Source organism: Taudactylus pleione, unplaced genomic scaffold (genome assembly GCF_031769625.1).
Source record: "Taudactylus pleione unplaced genomic scaffold, aTauple2 ptg000032l, whole genome shotgun sequence".
NCBI classification, from domain to species: domain Eukaryota; kingdom Metazoa; phylum Chordata; class Amphibia; order Anura; family Myobatrachidae; genus Taudactylus; species Taudactylus pleione.
The window spans coordinates 33091578-33113819 of record NW_028284434.1 but is presented as its reverse complement, the minus strand read 5'-3'; the positions used below and the strand labels follow the sequence as shown (position 1 = coordinate 33113819).

At 46.7% G+C, this 22242-nt stretch overlaps 1 protein-coding gene across 1 annotated transcript in view; it reads right to left on the bottom strand.

Moving 5' to 3' along the window:
* UNKL (unk like zinc finger) overlaps positions 1–22242 on the bottom strand; it is an 89815-nt gene that overhangs the window by 45275 nt on the left and 22298 nt on the right. Inside the window, 5 exon segments of the mRNA XM_088451872.1 lie at positions 11600–11684; positions 11968–12085; positions 13548–13683; positions 16843–16976; positions 19456–19632. Of these exon segments, the coding sequence (XP_088307998.1) occupies positions 11600–11684; positions 11968–12085; positions 13548–13683; positions 16843–16976; positions 19456–19632 (650 nt within the window).

Here is a 22242-nt window from a genome sequence, read left to right as displayed (position 1 = left end):
AAATCCTGGGGGCCAGGTCGCCATGGCGACCAGATTTTGGTGCCTGGCTACAAGATTTTGCAGGGAGGGGGCGCAAGCAGACCCTCGTCAGCCCCAGTGCAGATTAGTGTCTGTAGTATTGCAGCGGTCATTTCATGCACAAGAGTGCATGTGCTGAGAGTTGTCAGCGGTGACTGCGGTTCCTGTGTCCGTCCTGGCCTGCGCTGGCAACTCCTGTACGTCCCATCCTGCACTGACTCCTCCTCTCCATCCCGGGCCTGCTGTGACTCCTGCTGTCTGTCCCAGTCTGTGCTTAACCTCCTGTACATCCCAGCTGTCTGCTGTATCCTAACTCCAGCTGCATAGAGCTCTCCGGTAAGAGGGTCTATGTGTGGCCAGCAGTGGCGTAACTAGGGCAGGGCGGGCGGGGTGTGTGCCCTGGGCGCCGTGGAACCGGCGGCGCGCGGGGGGGGGGGTTGGGGGGCGGCGCCGCCGGCCACGGTACCGGCCCGCCCTAGTTATCCAGTGTAGCGCCGACCGCAATGAGTGCGGTCAGCGCTACACAGTTACACAGGACCGCCGCTAGGCTTCCAGCTCCGGTCCTGTGCTGCACAGCTGAGCCCGTTCCCTCCCCCTGAGCGCTTGCCCAATAGCGCTAGGAGGCGGGCTCAGGCTGTGCATAACACACGCATCGCCGCCAGCGCTGGTGGCGATGCGTGTGTTAAACAGCAGACAATGAGAGTCAGATAGACTCTCATTGACTGCTGCAGCACCCACTGCAAGAGCCGGGCTTCCATCCGGCTCCTGCAGTGGGTAATGGGACACACTTCATGACGTCTGTCACATAATGCTGAGCGCGCCAGCCCTGGAGGACTGGCGGGCGGCGGTGGGAGCGGTGTCGCGGACCGGAGCAGCAGCAGCGTGGATTCATGTAAGTATATTTTTATATATATATTTTTTAAACCTATCTGCACTACTGGGGGCACAACGGGGGAGAGGGGTGGCTACTACTGGGGGCACCATTATTAGGAGGACCTCTACTGGGGGGGGGCTACTACTGGGGGCCACTGAATCGGGAGGGGGAACCTCTACTGTGGACTACTACTTGGGGGGGGGGGGGAACTACCACTGGGGGCATTATAAAAGGGGCCTACTACTAGAGGCACTGCACTGGGGGGGACCACTACTGGGGGCAATAATAGGAAGGGCCACTACAGGGGGCACTGGATAGGGGGGGATAACTACTGGGTGCCTGCATAAGGGGACCACTACTTGGAAAACTGCATGGGGGGGGGGGGGGGGGACTACTACTGGGGGCACTATATAAAGGGCACTGCATAAGGGGATACCGCCACTGGGCACGCTGCATTGTGGGGACTGCTACTGGGGGCACTGCATAAGGGGGAACACTACATAGGGCACTGCATTTGGGGGGCCACTACTGGGGGTACTGAGTAAGGGGAACTAATTGGGGGCTGTATAAGGGGGACCACTACCAGGGATACTGTATAAGGGGCACCACTATGGGCCTGCATAAGAGGGACCACAACTGCATACTGGAGTACTGTATAAGGGGTACTACTGGGGCTATAAGGTGCATATGGATAGGAAGGTTCAGTGTGAAAATAAGGGATGTGTCATGTTGACACGCCCCATTTTTAAGTGCGCACCCCTTCGGTGCGCACACATCGAAGGGGGGGGCTCCCTTTTCAAATTTGCCCTGGGCTCCAAATAGCCTAGTTGGGCCACTGGTGGCCAGGGATTGCGGAGCGGCTTCAGAGGGATAGTGGTGTGTCCACGAGGGGGGCGGCATGGCTGCGGAGGAGTGGTTTGCCAGCGGAAACCTCCGTAGTTGTGTGGCCATTGGGGGGGGGGGGATAACTGCTCAGTAATGTGACCACGTGGGGGGGGTGGCATTGTTTGCCCGGGGGGAAGCTGCACAGCAATGTTGCTGCAGAGCTGTGGTTTGCTTGGGGGTACCCCCTCAGTACTGTCGCTGTGGGGGTTGGTTGCCTGGGGGGTAGGTGCTCAGGAATGTGGCCCCGGGGGAGCTGTGCAGAGCAGTGCGACCATTTTGTGGACTAGTATAGTGTGTATAACAGTTGCATAACACACAGAGCTGTGCTCCTCACTCACTCCTGTAATTTTTTTGTGGGGACGGCGGTCTGGCTCCTACACTTTCATCCTGGATCCTAGATTTTAGAAAAATTTGTCAAGCCCTGGGTTAAGCCACCAGTGACGCCAAGGTGTCTCCGCTTGTGGTGGTTCTAAAGCTACATGATAATAGCATTCACTCTGGGTCATTTTGCAGGTTCAGGGGGTGCCTCCAGGTGGGTTCACTCTCAAGTTGGATAGATATATATATATATATATATATATATAAAATCTATGTGTGGCTATCATCATGCAGCATGAGAAAATGCGTAAGAAAACTCATCCCGGTGTTGTCTCATCGGGCTCAATTTTGTTTTCTGACCAGAGAATAAAGAGGTGACCATTGATCGCTATGGAGAAACAAGGGCTGTGCAATAGGTACTTCAAAGAAGCAGATGACAAAGTAGGGAGTAAAGAGACTAAAACATGCTCTGCTCTTCCCCTTATCTGCTCCATTATAGTCTCCTGTAGTTATCAATGATCGCTTCATTCCATTTTTTGATAGGAGAAAGTTGAAAATTGATATAAAGTGCTCATGTACAAAACACCTAGTTATCACAAAAGAGTAATAAATCTCCAATTACGCTTAACGATTCAACGGAACGCCTGTTATTACAAATAAAAAACTCCTTTTTGCAATTTTGCCACCTTCCAATCGCCACTTGTGAAGATCAGAATGTTTTTTTAAATTGCATTTATAAGAAATATTAAGCTTTATGCCGACAACAACACAACAGTAGAACAGACATGAACAAACAAGAATGGAAGTACATGATGAAAGCATGGTCCCAGCACATATGAGGGAAAAATATGCATGTATGTGAAAAAAATTCAAGGTCCCAGTGAAATAGTAACACATGAAAAAGAAGAGTGGCCAGGTGGTATATAGACAGCCAGTGTCCACAAGAGCTAGCAGTCACTACTGTCAATATTGAAAACAGCATCAAAAGAAGAAACTAATGCAGTCTCTCCCGAACCAATCAAATGTGAGTAAAAGAGACTTATCACTATGTAAAATGAAGGAATCACACTTACAGTAAGAACCACAGAGCATCCTAATGGTAAATCAAGTACCCGAAGGCGGCATTCAGGTAGAAGCCGAGGGTAACAGGTGGTTCTGTAATTCTTCAGTCTTCTAGCAAAAGGTATATCTGAACAGAGAGGGTCACCAAGGTCCACCCTAGCGCCCAACACCAAAGCAGGCCATCCTAATACAGACCCAATTATTGTAAAACCATTATACAATAAGTAAGTGCCGGGAGAGTTACAGCATAAATATCAAAACCTACAGCAGCCAACATTTCTAATACAAAGACAGCACCAGCCACCATTATACATCCTCCCCCACCCTGTATACCACACCCCAAACATGGCACGCCGGGATCACTGAAAACAAAATAACAGCTACACTCCACTACCTTAATCCCCCCCTCCCACCCTCAACGCAGTATTACTATAGAAGAAAAAAAAAAAGGCGATAAGAGCTATGCTTTATATGACCATATAGATCAGTTAGAAGCAAGGCATAGCTGGCCGGAGCTACTATGTAAATGGCCATAACGCCTTGGTAAAAAGTTCTGCAGACTGTGCAAGACAATAAAAGGTAATCTCACACAATCAAAGAAAGGGTACACATGAAAAGGACATTGCAGGATCAGACATGGTAAACACAGAAAAGCATAGCACAGTGCATAACTACGGAACAGGAGGGGATAGTCGCCACTCGCCTATCCAGCCGGTGTCCTCTAGGGTCATTACAGGACAACCACAGGATAAGCTCTCTAAAGAAAATTGGAAGCCTGTCCGTGAGCACAGAAATCTGTAGGTGATGAAGAACAGGCATAGTAGTCATTTGAAATGGTTTCAGAAGAATGCCCCACTTTTTGGAAGTGAAAAACCTTTATGGGGTTGCCTGAGAGAGAACAGGGAAACAGTATGGTGGGGACACTTTGCAGCAAAAGATGTCACAAAAACTTTCACGATTATATATCCCAAACAGCAACATGTTCAAGAGAAAGGGAGTGACAAGGTCAACTGTACCTTCTCAATTTTATCCAGGATTCTGTGTTTATAGTTGCCCACAGGCCATGGGCACCTTCTGTATACCGACATCAGGCAAAAAAGGAACAATATGATCCAGCAGGGGGTCTGCCAAAATGAGGGTAGTATATATAATGTAGCAGGTAAAAGACAGTCCACCCTGTTGAGCTCTGTACCATGATCCAAGAGCAGTACACAGACCTCAGCACAGAGAGGACTCAAGCCTCAGGGATCAGGAGTACCTGGAGCACAGCGGCGGCAGATCTGCAGACAACCAGTGAGAGAGCCAGTCCTAACAGGAGAGATCCACGCACCAGAAGGACCAGATATCACCCAGGAGGCGCACCACACCGCTGACCGTAGCGAGAGACCCACAAACAGGTTCACAAGGGAAAGTAATAGTGCAGGCTGCGAGCGAGACCCCACAAACAAGGTATAATCACCAAGGAGGATAAGTTATTTTAGATAATTCTTATGATCAGAATTTTAACAGCATCACACAAAAAGTGTACTGAACGCAGAGTTTGATGTACAATGGACGTCAATTATTATTAAAAGTTTACCCAAAAAAGGAGATTTATGTGCTTACCTGTTAAATCCTTTTCTTCAATTCCATAGGTGACACAGGCATTTATGCTCGGTATAGGTTGGTGGGTTGGAGTCCAGGCACCACACTGTTAAACTTGTTGAGTACAGCCCAGACGCCCCCTACCCCCAGCACCTCAGTTTAGTTAACAAGCCTAAAGCCAGGTGCGAGAAGGAGGAGAGGGAAGACCGGCACGCACTCAGGTCCATACACACAAGAAATGTGAACAGGAGAACCGGAAGCAGAGCATAGCCTTGGCAGGCCAGGTGCATCAGGGGGGCGCCCTGTGCCCCCTATGGAATCGAAGAAATGGATTTAACAGGTAAGCACAAAAAACTCCTTTTCTTCCTCTTCCATAGGGACTCAGGCTTTACACTGGGACGAGTCCCAAAGCTATTCCCCTAAGGGAGGGGACGCTCCTGGGCTGCGCCGACAACTTTTTGGCCAAAAGCATCATCAGGGGAGGCAAAGGTGTCAAAAGAATAAAACTTTAGAAATGTATTGGCAGAGGACCACGTGGCCACTTTACACAGCTACTCCGCAGAAGCACCACGCCACACTGCCCATGAAATTCCCACAGACCGGGTTGACTGAGCCGTCACCATGGCAGTGCTGGAATATCCGCCGCCGCATAAGCGTGGCGAATAGTCAAACGGATCGATCTGGCCAGCGACTGCTTAGTAGCCGGCCAGCCCAGTTTGTGAAAATCATACAGGACAAAGAGAGAATCTGTTCTACACAAGTCCTTTGTCCTGTCCACATAAATTCGGAGAGCTCGTACGACATCCAAAGAGGCCTCCTCCGGTGAGGAATACGGAACCTGGAAAGAAGGAACCACAATCTCTTTACTGATGTGAAACTTAAGCCGCATTATCCACTTGCCGATTAAACAGAGTGATTGAATGATTATAACGTCGTAATCGTTCAATCGCTCATTAATCGTGCATGAAAATGTCGAAAACGACCAGCGATGCGCGCTCCCGCTGGTCGCTTTTCGACATCAGTCATCGCCTGAACATGCCGGTCAATCTGCCAATAACGACAGATTGGCCATGTTCAGGGATGAGGGAGGGTGCCTGCACTGAACAACATATCGTTCAGTGTAGGCACTAGAGGGGATGAGGAACGATTGTACGATTAAGATGTTGTAATCGTACTGTCATTACCCCATCGCCTAGTGGATACGCACCTTTAGAAACAACTTTAAGAAGGTAGCCTAGTCGTGTTCGAAGGACAGCTCTGTCCTGGTGAAAGATTAGAAACGGAGAGCGACAAAACAATGCGCTCAAGTCAGACACCCATCGGACAGAAGCTATGGCAAGGAGGAAGACAGTCTTCCTGTTAAGCTAACAAATGTCTACAGTGTCCAAGGGCTCAAAAGGCGAAGACTGAAGGGCCCTAAGAACCAGAGACAAACTCCAAGGAGCCACAGGCGGTACAAACAGAGGTTGTACGTGTAGGACACCTTGAATAAAGGTCCGAACATCAGGCAACAGCGCTATCTGCCTCCGAAAGAGGACCGAAAGAGCTGAAACTTGCACTTTTGGTGAAGCAAGGCGGAGGCCCAAATCCAGCCCCGCCTGAAAAAGGAGAGAACTTGAGAGTCGGAATGACCTGGGTTTAAGATTCCTTGCCGAACACCAGTCAAAGTAAGTCCTCCAAACCAGATGGTAAATCCTAGCTGAAGGGGGCTTACGGGCATTGAGCATAGTGTTAATGACTGACCTGGAGAACCCCTTAGCTCTCAAGATGGATGTCTCAAGAGCCACGCCGTCAAAGCAAGACGGGTCAGATCTGGATGAAAGCACGGGACCTGAGATAGGAGATCTGGCCGCAGTGGAAGACACAGTGGAGCATCAACGCAGAGGCCCTGTAGATCCGCCCCCAATCGGGAGTCACTAGGATCATCGTGTCGCCCTCCAACTTCTATTTGCTGAGGACACACGAAATTAGAGAGCATTCGGAGGAAAGATGTACAGGAGCTGATAGGTCTACTGATCCCCCAGAGTATCCACCAGAAAAGTCCCCGGATCTCTGGTGCGAGAGCAGTACCTCGGAACCTGGTGATTGCGTTGAGACGCTATCATGTCGATGTCTGGCAAGCCCCAACAAGGAGATGAAAGATGTCCGAATGTACCGAATGAATGTCCTGGCAGCTTAGGAAGTCTGCTTTCCAATTTTGTACTCCAGGAATGTAAACCGCTGATAGGGACGGAAGATGCCTCTCCTCCCAAAGAAGAATGCGACTGACTTCCCTCATGGTGGCACGACTGCAAGTACCTCCCTGATGGTTTATGTAGGCGACAGCCGTCGCATTGTCGGACTGTACCTGGGCAGGACGACCCCGAAGCAGAGGGAAAGCCTGACACAGGGCCCTGTAAACTGCTTGGATTTCCAGAATGTTGATTGGCAATCGGATCTCCCGAGCCGACCTCTGTCCCTGAAAAGTCTGCTGACAGGACACCACCCCCCACCCTCGAAGACTTGCGTTGGTGGTTACGAGAACCCAGTCCTGAACCCAAAAGGGACAACCCCAGGTCAGATGGGACTCCTGGAGCCACCACGAGAGGGAGTGATGTACTTCCTGAGAGAGCGCAATCGTCTGAGACGTTGAAGGGATTTGTACCACTGGGACAGAGTCTCCAATTGGAGAGGTCGGGAATGAAACTGGTCTCCACACTCGACATGGTGGAGTATGCCCAGAGAGTCCAGAATCTGCATGCAACAGTGAATTGACACCCGGGGTGATGCAGAAACAAACATATCTTGAACTGTAAGTCCCGAACCTTGTCTGCTGGAAGGAACATCCGCTGAGCTCTGGAGTCCAGCAAGGCCCCAAATGCACCATTTCCTGAGAGAGAGTCGGAGAGGATTCCCTAAAATTGATGACCCATCCGTGAGCCTGGAGAAGATCCACTGTGACCTGGACGTGCTCCCTGAGAATCTCCGGGGATTGGACCAGGAGAAGCAAGTCGTCCAGATAGGGAAATATTCGGATTCCCTTGTTCCGAAGATGAACCGTCATGACCGACATGATTTTCGAGGAGCCGTGGAAAGTCCAAATGGCAAAGTACAAAACTGGAAATGATCCTCCTGGACCACAAACCAGGAGAACCGCTGGTGACAGACGGATGGGAACATGCAAATAGGCATCCTGAATGTCTAAGGAGGCCATGAAGTCCCTCGGCTCCATGGCTAGAATAATGGAGCCATTCAGAACTTGGCAATTCTCAAGTACCTGTTGAGAGATTTCAGGTTGAGAATCGGTCGGAAAGACCCATTTGGCTTCCGGACCAGAAACAGATTGGCATAGAAGCCTGTGCCCCGCTGAGACATGGGAACCGGAATAATGACCCCGGAGGTCAGTAGAGAGCGAATAGATTCTGTTAAAGCTTCTGCTTTTTCCCGATCCAAAGGAAGACCTGTGGAAAAAAACTGGGTCGGAGGATGCTCCTGAAAGGTCAATGCGTACCCCTGGCAGACCACCCCTCTTACTCAGGCATCCTCCGTGGTCACCTTCCAAATTTCTGAAAAAAGAAGAAGCCGGCATCCCACGCTGGTGACCCCCAGGTGGAGGCCCGCCCAGTCATGCTGCAGGCTTGTCGGCTGGCTTATCATCCGGGCGTCTGGTAGACCAGGTTTGCTTACCTGCTGGCTTAGACTCTCTAGTAGAGGAACCCTGATACCTGGAGAACGACAAGCCCTTGGCCTTACCCTGCGGAAATTAGAAGAGCTGCTCCAAAAGGCAGACAGGCAGTCTTCGATGCCGCCAGAGTAGCCACTATTTTATCCAGTTCCAGTCCAAAAGAGAACATCCCCCTGAAAAGGGGAGAGCCTCATGGGCCTTCTTAGAGTCTGAATCTGCCCGCCAGGAACTAAGCCAGAGGGATCTTTTAGCGGAGACTGAAGAAGCCAAAACTTTGGAAGTTAAAATACCAGTGTCTATAGCCGCTTTCTCAAGATAAGAAGCCCCCTCGCGGATATGCTCCAGCAGCAACAAAAGCTCATTCCTATGGGTAGCTGAAATAAAACCATCTTCCAGGGCGTCTGCCCAGCGACCAAAGGCCTTAGCTACCAAGGCTGATGCAAGGGCCAGACGTGCTACCGCACCTGCATTAGAATAAATAGACTTAAGAAAAGTCTCTAGCTTCCCTTAAGGGATGCAGTGTTAGGAAGAGGAAGGGTGACATTTTTAACAAGACAGGCAACATGCGCATCAACCGGGGGAGGAGACTCCCATTTAGCCCGATCTGCAGCAGGCAAAGGATAAAAGGAAGTTATACGCTTAGAAACGAGGAAGTACCTATTAGGGTGGGACGAGGCCTCCGCCAAAAGGTCCTCAAGCTGCGCAGAAGAAGGAAATTCTGCAACTGCCTTGTTTTGACGTTTGATCACTAGCGCATTGGACATAGGGGCCGGATCCACAGCTATGATAGGCAAAACTGACTTAACTACTTTAATCAAGGGAACGAAGTCTACTTGAGACTGAGAATCTTCTGGATAGAGGAAGATTCCACATCGGAAGCTACAGAAACATGTTCTTCATGATCTGAAGAAACTTCAGAGTCTGAATTAATATCAGACAGGGGTGTAGAGCTGTCCCTTTTAGAGGGTCTACGCTTAGAAGGACGAAAGATTCTAACACTTGCACTAAACTGTGAACTGACAGCGCAAAAGACTGCTTCCAAGGAGGCTCTACGGCAGAAGGCAGTATATGCGTAACCTCACCGCTGAAGGCAAGGAACACAATGAGACAGGAACCTGCATTCTCCACAGACAAACTGCACCAGCGGGCACCTAGAAATGGCTGTCCAGCCTCTGTGAGGAGGGAAGAGAGGAAGAGGAGTGAGCCCGGGACTTAGTGCCTCTAATGAGGGAAAGTGCCCAGAGGTGAGGGAGGAGCCAATGTGGAAAGCCTATCTTCCCCTTCTGGCATGGACTACCGCGGTGCCCCGCTGTTTATAAGTGCACTGGTGGTCTAGTGGGGATGCGGAGAAGACCTGGTCCCCCCTGCCAGCACCACCGGTGTCTCCCATACCGACAGTGTAAAGCCGCCTTACCTTGTCCCCGCTGTGGCTTACAGCTCCCTGCACCTCGGCCGCCGGGGTGATGGAGCAGCAGCACGAGCATCCTATAGAACAACACTAAACTGAGGTGCCGGTGGCTGGGGACGGGGTATAGGGGGAGGCGGGAGTCTGGGCTGTGCTTAACAAGTTTAACAGTGTGATGGCCGGACTCCAACCCACCAACCTATACTAGTGCTCCAGCTAGGTTGTTTCAGCGGGGCGCCGCGCCCTGACCTATTTCTGAAGGGCAGAAAGCGCCCTGACCTCCAGTGCGGCGCCCCGCTGAGACAGCCTGCGGGATCTGTCTCCACCCACGGGTGGCATTGTCCAGCGGGTGATCAAAACGGCGGCGTGACGGTCACCGCCGGTGCACCCAGCATTCATTTACAGTGACCACAACACTTGGGGGCTGCCCGGCATGTCCCCCATGAGTGCCTTTTCTTTGGCCACACCCCCTTTTCGGGCGCACACACGTGCAGAAGTAGCCTATCTCTAGGTCCGGCGCCCTGCCTCCTGCCGGACCTAGAGTGAACACTATATTCCCAAGCATAAAGCCTGTGTCCCCTATGGAGGAAGAAGAAATTTCTGCTTTTTACCCCTATACAATGCTCAAGATGTGTTCCGGTTGGCAACAGTAGCATAAGATCCTGGTTTCCACAAGGCACACGTCACATACACTTATGTCTCACTTGCACGTGCATTGTAAACCATATACTTTATGTGTAACAAACGCATTTGCTATTAGGCACCAATAAAGCATCTCTAATACAGTAGAAACAACTTTTCATCTCAAGTACGCCCACAAAATACAGAAGAGAAACAATAGCTCACAAAGGCATAGTCTGTACTCAGGCAACAAAGAAAGCACCAATCAGTGTCAGGGGAGTGTCGCGAACAGCCAATCACAATCTGTTCCATTAGTGCCAGCAACATAATTATCATCAGGTATTTGCCTGCCCTTGCCCACCTTAAAATAAGATGGCTCTCTCAGGCATGTGTGTCTTTTGCGTGAACACATCCGTACACCCCTGCTCTGCCTTCACATACACATGCACGTGCTAGATGTGTGCAGGTTTGGAAGCATGCATTTGCTTTCTGTGCATAGGACGAGCAGGACGGATGGTGTAATGGTTAGCATTACTGTCTCACAGCCCTATCTGTATGGAGTTTTGTATATTCTCCCTGTGCTTGTGTAGGTTTCCTCTGGGTGCTCCCGTTTCCACCCACAATCCAAAAATAAACTGGTAGGCTAAGTGGCTCCCAACAAAAAAGACGAACCCTAGTGTGTATGTGTGTGAACATGGCGGTAGGGAATATAGATTGCAAGCTCCACTGGGGCAGGGACTGTTGTGAATGGCCAGATATTCTCTGTAAAGCGCTATGAAATATGTGTGCGCTATATAAATAACTGGTAATAAATAAAATAAAATTATGCACTGAAAACTCTTGCATGATACGATACACCTTCTAGTGTACACTTTTTGCATCAGTCCCAGAAAGTCTATTGGTGATAGTTGGAATTATAAAACTAAAAATATTTAATACACAGTGCATGTTTTCCATATCTCCTAGTTGGTGCACAAGTTCATTCTCATTAATGGCTGACACATTTTAAAAGATTTATAATTATTATTAATTATTTGAAATGTGATACTGAGGATCTCTGTAAAACATGCCCCGTTAGGGCTCCCTGAGGATGAACACATATGACTATAAGGATTGAAGCAGGATATACCCTGCCAATGTGTATGGATTTGGTCATTTTATTACTTACGTTCAACATGTGCAAAAGCACAAAAAGGTCCTCTTGGACAGTAACCAGTTTGTCTCACATCATTGCATTTTGTAGACTTATAAATCTATAGGGAATACAGAAAAAAATCAAAGACATGGCATGTGGTAGGGTCATTCTGAAAGAGAAGACATATTGCAGAAAAACAGAAGAGACAACATTTGTAGATTGTAGGTATATATGTGAACACTATAGTAAAACAAAGTATATAAAGTAAAATGAACATATGCAATGCAGAAAAAAGTATATATGGATGATACATGACAAAATCCGAGTCACTGGGACGACAAAGCGGTAAGATTTGCAGATGGAGAAGTCAGCAGTGACAGGATACAGGGAAGGCCGCTCACCTCTGGATGGAACTGTTGCTCAGTCCGGGAATGGCAGTACTGGCAGCTGTCCCCACTGTCACACTTGGAGGGCTCTCCCCACTCATCTCCATGTTTAACACTTGGGCATGGTGTGGATCTGAGATGAAAACAGACAGGTCAGCAGTATTACACGTTACAAACAAATGTCACACACATGTGCAGACATTTTATTTTTACACCAACACCAAACTGAGGGGCTGAATAAGAGGCGGACGTCTATTCCATTTCCACGCAGTTTTCAAATCTCTTTTGACCCGAGCATGAGCCGCACTGTGCTTGTGCAGATCTGGTCCGGCACCATTGGAAGAGTTCGGCTGCAGATGTCGGGTGAGTGACAGTCTGCAGCCGTTTGGGGCGGGAAGCGGTGCAGAAACCAGGGACTCGTCAGCCCCATCTTCTGGCCGTGCTGAAGCCAGTCACTGACCCCAGCAGTGAAATTTTGCCAGACGTCCTGATTAACCTGAGGGTTATCCAGATGCCCGATGGTCGTCCTATGTTCACGCAGTGAATCAGATGCTGTGTCTTTGGATGCAGCCAGCGGATCTGAGGAGGTCAGCAGAGGACTTATTTTCACAAAAAGTGATGCATATAAGCACAGATCCGCTGCGTCCAAAGTCGCAACACCGATCCACATGGCATCCACGTCTGACTCAGCCAATGAATCTAGTATAGCAGTCACCTTCAGAAGTGCTATTCTCAGCGTCTGAAGAGGACAGGTAGCTTTCTGAAGTATGGGATGATAACATTTAGGGGAGTCGAGGGGGGGGGGAATTAAATTAGACTCGTTAATTTAACGGGTGTTAACACATAGGATGCGTGAAATGTTCATTGACCTATGCGTTAACGGGGTCTTTTCAGCCATTAACATGCTAACCCCCTTAAGTGCAGCCTACAAGCTGCCTTCGATGCTAATTGAATAGCCCCGGGGGATCATTTAGCACACAGTAAATTACCGCAGTTAATTGAATTCCCCCTTAGTCTTCTAATACTGTTGCCAGACTACATCTTAATAACCATCCTAATCCCTAAACAAAGTCACACACTCTTGCCTTGTTTCAGATGTGCCCTTTTCCCACTAGATTGTAAGCTCTCATGAGCAGGGCCCTCCCTTCCCATTGTTTTCACATCTGCATTTACTGGATCTACCTTGTAAGCCCCCTTTCTATGTATGCGCTGTCCTGTATGGCGAAACACTGCGCACCTTACAAACCAACACCAATAATAAATAGATTAATGCATAGGTCATTTACTTGGGTTGGGTACGGGATGCCGGCGGTCAGAATCCCAACAGGATTAAGATACTGACACCTGTCGGTAAGTATCCTAACCTTACCCCTCAACCTAACCCTAACCCTGCCAGTGTGGGAAAGAGAAACAAGGGTACAGTATAAACCATTAATCCAAATCATTTTAAATCCCAAGCATTCTAGATAACAGATTGCTTGTTAGAGTATTAAACTAGTATTATATGAAAGATTAGCAGAAATCAGGAATAACGCTATATTTCAGCCATGCTCCTTGGTGTCGTGGACTGTCACAATCTGTAATAATCTGAGCACCTGTATTTGAATTTCCTGGGATTGCGCCTCCGGTCTCTGCTATTGTGGTAATGTGGGCAGGCATATCCCTGGCGACAGAGTCTGGGTGGCTTAGTACACTGCTCGGTTTTATAGCTGGCTAGTACAAAATTTGTATCTGCGGGGGAAAAAAAACAATTGTTAGTTCATCAAGATTACTTGAGCTACTTAAAGCATTTAAACAACTTGCACAAATTGGAGAAGAGAAAGTCCTTGTTGACTGATTAAATGTGAATAAAAACAAATAACAGTTACAGTGCTTATCCACCAGGTGGCAGAGTAAAAACCTGGCATGTATCCACAAAGATGCCAGCTTAAAGAAAGAGGCATGGCTTACTACACAAACACTTAAATAAGTCACTTGCAATGTTTCCATATTTTGCACAGATATAAATGAATGGTTTGTTGAAACATGTCCTCATAGGGTTAAAACATTGATTATTATATTGGTGGCTAGTTTGACCTTTAAATTCTCCACTGCTAAAGGGGCCTGTAGTGTACGGTAAATCCATTGTCATCATGTACTGTTAGCAGACCACCTCTGATACTGCACTATGCACATAGAAGGCTGTGTAAGGTTCCAGCTGTTCCTTCATGCACCTTCTTCCCTGCATACGGCAGTGGCTCAGTTGTTCTCAACACTGCTCAATCAACTTCTTAAAAGTGGCCTTTTGTTCATTCCATTAAAACAACGACTGCTTAGATTAAGGCAGAGGTTCCCAAACTCGGTCCTCAAGGTACCCTAACAGTCCATGTTTTAAGGATAACCATGCTTGGGCACAGGTGACTTAATTAGTACCTTTTTATTTATCCATCTGTGCTCAACCATGGATATCCTCCAAGCCTGGTCCGTTAGGGTGCCTTGAGGACAGAGTTTGGGAACCTCTGGATTAAGGAATCATTCAATTGCAGGGCAAGTAAGTGTGGCCAAATTCTGTACGCAAGGGAGCCCCCGACGATTTTTGTTTCCAGGGGGAGATGGTTGCAAGGACACTTCGCCCCTTTCGCCCTAATTGATGACCCCTTAGTTTAAGGCAAGTTATCTGTGCACTCAGTGAATTATGTAGGGACAATATTAACACTAAAAGTGGATTATTTTTGCGGTGTAAAAAATAATGCAACTAAGTATTTTCTGTATAACATTCCTTTTGCTTACACCAGGGGTAGGCAACGTGTGGAACTCTAGCTGCTGCGAAACTACATATTCCAGCATGCACTACCACAGTTTTATCATGTCCTAACGGCAAAGCTGTGACAGGGTACACTGGGATGTGTAGTTCCACTGCAGCTGAAGTGCCACACGTTGTCTACTCCTGGCTCATACAATCATCTGAGCAAAAGGAAGGACAGGAAGTCATGTTTAAGGGTCCCCGAATAGCAAGGTCTCTGACAGTCTTTTATAGCATTATCTATTACCAGAGGATGGATAACTGTATTGCTGAAAAAAAAAATGTATCCATTCTGGATTCTGTAATTTTGGTACGTTTTAGGTGTGCTTCATTGGGGATGTAGTCAGCATCCTGGCATTCCGACTGCCGACTCGGGGGTTAGGGGAGGGTTAGGTTTAGGCACTAGGGGGAGTGTTAGGGTAAGGCACTAAGGGGTGAGGGTTAGGCTTAGGCATCGGGGAGGGAGGGCTAGGATTAGGGTAGGGATTAGTGGTAGTATACTTACTTACGGGTGTCGGGATTCTGATTGGCGGGATGCCTTTGTCGGTATTCTGACCCGAGGCATCCCGACCGCCGGGAACCCATATACCCAACCCTTTCATTGGGGCATGAGCTGCGAATTCGTTATTCCTGTCACACAAGCACGGATGTGCTCAATTAAAGCTGCACTAGGGGGTCAATCCCATTAGAAGCGATGTTCTCGTCCCTGCGAGTAAGTGTGGCTGTACAGATGTGTCCACATCCATCTAGCCTCCTTGTGCGTTAAACAGCCCTTCTAGCTGTACCATGCCGTTGCATGACTCGGTAGCGCTGAGCGTCTTTTCATGCAACTTTTTCCCTTAAAATGTGTCTTTTTCGCAAAGTGATGTAAATAGGACGCACACGCAGCTTATGTTTATTAAAATGATAAATGGCATATGTATATATTCTGTGTGCGACTGCGGTTGTAACTGCATGCAAAATGCTACACTACAGTGTCACAGCCGCTGACACTGTGACTTAGCATTTCGCATGCAGTTACACTTGCAGTTGCACACAGAATATAGGCATGCTGCAATCATCTGCTTGTGTGTCCTATTCACATCGCTTGCGAATAAAACGCATTTGAGGGTATAAAGTCGAATGAAAAGAAGCTCAGCGCTACAGAGTCACACGATGCTTACTCGTTATGTGTAATGCGACTTATAGAGCACAGAGGATAGATGTATGTGGACACATCTGTATGCCACACTTACGGTACCTCTGGACTTGCACATTTCTCAAAATGTGCGAGTCCGGGTGAGATCGGGCAGCGATGTGGGCGAATTGCCACCGCCCCCTTCACTCCTAATTGGATTGACCCCTAGGAGTCCATTACAGTGGGCGGGTATAAAACCAACCTGAAGCCAGAACACTAGATAATACCCCTTTTACACCGGAGCTAAAACCCGGGTTTTTGAAGGGTTAACCCGGGCAGCTCCCTGGTGTAAAAGGGCAGAGGGTTGGATCGCCGGGTCGAGTGACCCGGCAATCCAACGCAGGTAACTAGCAGGGTTTAACACGGGTGTAGCCCGTTAAACCCTGCTATGATAACAGCGCACTCCGGGTCACGATGACCTGGAGTGTGCTGCTAGCCGGCCGATTGGTCCGGCTTCAGTGGCGCTTGGAGATGACGTCATCTCCAAGCGTCCACTTTCACTCCGCAAAAGCCGGGTCTATGCAGACCCGACTGCGGTGTGAGCGGCGCTGACTCGGGAATATCCCGAGTCAGCGCCGGCAAAATTCCGGGTCTGATCCGGATAGGAACTTTGTTTCAACTCCGGGTCAGACCCGGAATTTAGGTGGAAAAGGGGTATTATTCACACGATCAGACCAACTTCTAGTCAAAGAGAACATCTCAAGGTTCATAAAACAAAAATTAACGTGAAAAACAGAAACAAACTGTGTGGAACAGACCGGTCTATGAAAGAAAAGTGTATGCATTAATGTGCCCATAACATGGTGAGCAGCCCCAATATGATAAACAGAAGTGTGTATATGTAGGATCACAAGATGAAATGAGCAGAGCCAAGTACATACGCTTCCTGGTTCCTTTGGCACTGAAGTGTTAAAGGCTTTTGCAGGCTTACCTTGCCATCTAGGATCCTCTCCTAGGATCTTCTCTATCATGGCCTGGCTAGCTAAGACTCCTGGCTGCAGGTCAGGAATCCCTTCACCACTCCCAAGTTGCCCATTTTGTAAGGCTTCCTGTGCTTGGATTTCCCTATACAAACAAACCAACATATAATATTTCAGACATAATGGACTTAAAGCAGCTCCTTTTTCCAAGCTATACACCAGAAAGCTGCAAAGCTCTCTTTTCTTTTCTCATTTACAGACAGCTGATGCAAGAGAAAATCTGATTATTATAACTAGGAATGGTAGTAAAAAGCATGCGCAATTTCGCACTGGGGTTGATTCGGATGGATCTCTTTGTACACATGCATGTAGCAAACTTTAGCATATGGTGCATACACAGAAGGAAATTTGCACATTTGCGTTTCTCCGTCCGATTTGGACAGATCTTTGCTGGATCTCACTTTGCTTTAAATGTGCATTTCAGGACGGGAACCGGGCAAGCGACCATCCGATCACACGGAACCGTTCTGTCTTGCAGGACTGTCATGGATGTGTAGCTATATTTCCATGCTGTTTCGAGTCATGCGTATGGAGAAGGAAAGCCTAATTCAGGCAGATCTCTCGCACCTAGCATAGGGCCTAGAGGAATGATGACGGTTGCGGCTGTAGACAGTGGGCTGAACGGCTTCTCGATCCCTGCATTAGCCCTCTGCAGCTTGAACAGTTGATAATATACAGATCATTGATCTTGGACAATAAATAAATACGGATTTGGGAAGGGATCCCGGTGGTTACTGGAAGTCAGAATACATACAGTGGCATCCCGAAAGTCAGAATTCCGACATAAGTTTGTAAGTATCCTAACCCACCTTTCCTGCAGCAAAACCCTAACTCTCCCCTCCCCCCCGCAGACTAACCCTAAGCCCCGAACAGCCTAACCCTCCTGCCCCCGAAGCCTATCCTTAACCCTCCCCCCCTGCAGACCAATCCTAACCCTAATACTTACCGTCGGGATGTCAGCGGTCAGGATTCTGGAACCAGGATTCCGACTGCTGTCGGGATTCCAGCGCCAGGATCCTGACCGCCGACATCTCAACCGCCGGGATGTCGACTACATCCCATAAAAACATGCTGCTCATGTGCACACACATTGCCATCACTAGGAATGCCAATAATCTTTATTTGTCCAGTTGTCCAAGCGGACTGTGCCAGCAGTACAAAGCTAATGCCGGTGTGTGTATATGTGACTGTATTCATTCTGCTTGAAAGTTCTGTCCTTTGCTTGCAAACCTTTGAGTCAAAATTGTTTTGTATAGTAAACAGGATTTGCTATAAAGCTGAAATTGCTGACACAAAAGGACTCACTGTGTGGCATTTAAGCACAAAGAGTATAGAAAAATTGCAACAGAAGTGGCTGTATCCAATAATTCAATAAGGGAAATTTAACATAATTCTATATTTTACTCAAGTTTTAATTGGTCCAACTTTAAAATCATCCATTAAGGCTAATATATGATCAAACAGGAACAGCCAACCCAGTATAACCCTCCACTGAATTATAAAAGTGAGCCAGGGTACACACTATACAATGTGTGTACTCAGTGACGGAACGACGCAATGTAACGATACATCTCGTGTACCATACACACTACACAATCTGGTGTACGACACCGAGGTGTGTCATTACATGCTGCATGTAACAGCACCGCATCATTCATTGTATCATCCCATCTGCTGTGTAGAACAAAAGATGGAAACTATTAGATGAACGACCATCGATGACGACGGATTGGTCGTACACACTATACGATGTGTACGATATATTGTTCCGATCTGATGATGTCACATACAATATATAGTATAGTGTGCATCCAGCTTAAGTCTGCAGTGATATATATTTTCTTCTCTCACCACATGATAGAGGCAGGTTCAATTTCTTTTTCAGCTACTAGAATGCTGTAGATCACACATAAGCGATAATTAAGCAGGACGTGTGAGCCGGAAGACTGATAATAAGATCTAATAACTGAGCAACAAACGGCAACCATTTACTAGGTTCTTATACACTACTATGGAAGTGTTAATTAATCGTGATGGGTACACATCAAAATGGTTACTGTTCAAGGCTTAAACTAGTTGGCCCAAATGTAACAGCCTGTAAGATGCGAGTAGCACCAAGATTTCATCAGTGTAGCAACAGATTTAAAAGCAAATGTTTAAGGTAAAACCAGGTTGCCCTTTAAATCTAGCGTCTACATTGCCAAAATCTTGCAGACTATTTGGGCTCTTGTATATTATTTTGGTATGCACTGTTACATTACAATAAATATGCATTAATTCCATTACCTGATTTACTTCCATTTGCCTCCCTCACTATGATATAACTTTCGTCTTGTATTTTAGGAGAAATATATTATATATGTATTTATTTATTTTTTATTACCTCTCATGGTCAGACTTAAACCCTGCTGAATTCGTTAAACTTAGGACATAAAACAATGCTAAATATAGCTCTTACTGATCAAACTATTTTAAATTCCTAAAATACAGACTACAGCTGGAGAAGGTTTTTTTGCCATATATAGCCTGAGGCCGTGATAGATCAGACATTAGCAATTGCTTACCTTATATCATAGACAGGAGGTCTAAGGTCATGTGGACCATGGGCAAAGGCACAATGGGGTCCATTCTTCACACAATGCCCTCGGGCATCTGTTTCATGAATACAAGTACCGGTCTTGTAATAACGTAGATGATACTTTCTTTCTGTGTCGCCTGTTGTCCTATGCAAGTATGGACAACTGAGCGGGAATGAAGATAAAATGAGACATAAGTGATATATAATAATAGAAACACCCAAGACACACACACACACAAAAAATGGCAAAAACACATAATTATAGGTGAAACTAGTTTTATATTATTTTCCCCCATATAGATTGCAGAGGCTACATTTTTCTGAAGCTTTGCACAAGAGAGAAATAAATATTGCAACATCAGATTGCTAATAATTAACATTAAAGAGTGTTATAACTGTATGAAGTATACCAGGAAAAGTCAGAATATGACATTGTTTGGGAGTATCTGTTAAGTATTAAGGGTTTTGCAAGCAGTAAAGAGTTATACAGACAAGTCTTTGCACTCATTGAGAGTAATGAAAAGAAGAAGGAGGCGGCACTTTTGGGTAGTGTGATTTACATGGCAGCCATTTCAGCGGATTTGGTTTTCAGCGCAAGAGACAGAACACCCACTTGCACATAGATTGGTTATGGCATACTTTGGTCAGCATGTAAACGGTGGAGGTAATTATATTCCGACATTCACAATGACATTGCCGGCAGTGTAATGTCGAGCACAGCATGACGACATGGTACTAATGTTAATTAAAACATTGCAACCGGGTCGGCACTATAAAGCTTTAAACATGACGCTTTACCAAATTAAAGTGCCGACCGTTACAATGCTTTAACTAGCATTAGTACTGCGTCTGCAAAACTATGCTCGATATTATGCTGCCAGCAAGGTCACGGTCAAGAAAACAATGTAACTGGGCAGCTATGGGGCATTTGCAGGTGGTATTCCCAGGCTCCGTTTGGTCTCTAGCACCAAATATAGGGGAAGGTACAAATTTGCTCTGCTAGCGATGATAACTACTTTCTCATGCGAAGGATTGAGGCAGTGTAACCACATAAATGAATACAATGGAAGATCATTCATTCTTTCCAAGCACACAGTATGGTCGTATCTGTGGGCGAATTATATTATGGCTCATTTCTGGATGCACCAGCAGGTTACCCCTATAAGACGTTACAGGTCACATCTCTCTCTCTCCGGGCTACACAGATGCTCAGCATCCCAGGTTTTTGAAGATTTCATCATATAAAGATTTCAATATGAACACGGACTAGACAATTGAGTTTTTCAACATTAACCAACTAAACTGAAGCACATTAATCCCTTTATGTTCAGAAATGTTACACAACATGAGAAGAAAAAAATGTTAACTTCTATTACATACATCGCCACAATTAATAATCATCTAGTCCTCACTTAAATCATCTTTGGCCTTGTCTGTATTGAGGACATAGCTACAGAATATAAAGGCTAGTTTGCAAACCTAAACTGTGCTGCAATGTTTATTTTGTGTGTGTAGAGAGGAGTGGCTTTCTCCTGACTTACAATAAATTCAGACTTTATTTGATGGTAGCCATAAACATTTACATTTAATGCACTGACAGTGGCCTGCAGATGCCTCTCGGGATCTCTGCAACTGCTCAGCGCATAATACTGCCTGATCTTAGTGTATTTGCTGGGAAGATTAGCAACAGTTATTTCTCAATAATATTTATCACTGAACTGACATCTTCCATCTCCTTCCGCCACCTGCCTTCACACGACATGCTGAGAGTTCAAGCAGCATCTGTGTCTGGCAGCCATACCGGTTTTCCCTTCAGAGAGATTTTGAAAGGAGATAAGATGCATGCTTAAACAAAAATATGGCTTTAACATAACTTAAAGTCAGTGGGACCAAAACTAATTCCACCCAACAACTTTGATTTTTCTATCCAAGCATCAGAAAGGCAGGGTCTAACTCCTGGCGCAATTTACCGCTTAATAAGTTAGGCAATATTCATTTTCTTGCCCGCCTCTATGAGCGAAGATATTGGTTATGCTGTGACTTCACCCGATCACTCTGGACGCACATAGTGGCAAATTAAATTCCCCTCAAATTGTAATCTCACCAGCTGATTTAAAACACATGGGGTTCAATCCGATTAGGTGCGAGTTGAATCCTGTGAGCCGTTCTCATGGTAAACTCGCACCGCAAATTTAATCTGCAATTCAATTTCCTTGCATTGATTTTTCAGAGAAAATGCAAGTTTTTTTTGTGAGCAGGTGAAAAGGTAGGGGAAATATTTATTTTAAAAAAGGTAAAAAAAAGTTGTGACACAATGCAGACCCTTAGATATACCACTCCCAATAAATAATCATGCACTTGGAAGGGTTTATATAGCATTATTTGCCCAATAAAGATCACAGTTTTGAAGTGAATTTTATAAAAGCTCAATAATGGGTTAAATGATGTGGGATAGGTAGGTGGTGTAAATGATGTGGGACAGGTAGGTGGAGGCGTAAATGATGTGGGACAGGTATGTGGAGGCGTAAATGATGTGGGACAGGTATGTGGAGATGTAAATGATGTGGGACAGGTACGTGGAGATGTAAATGATGTGGGACGGGTACGTGGAGATGTAAATGATGTGGGACGGGTACGTGGAGATGTAAATGATGTGGGACGGGTACGTGGAGATGTAAATGATGTGGGACGGGTACGTGGAGATGTAAATGATGTGGGACAGGTACGTGGAGATGTAAATGATGTGGGACAGGTACGTGGAGATGTAAATGAT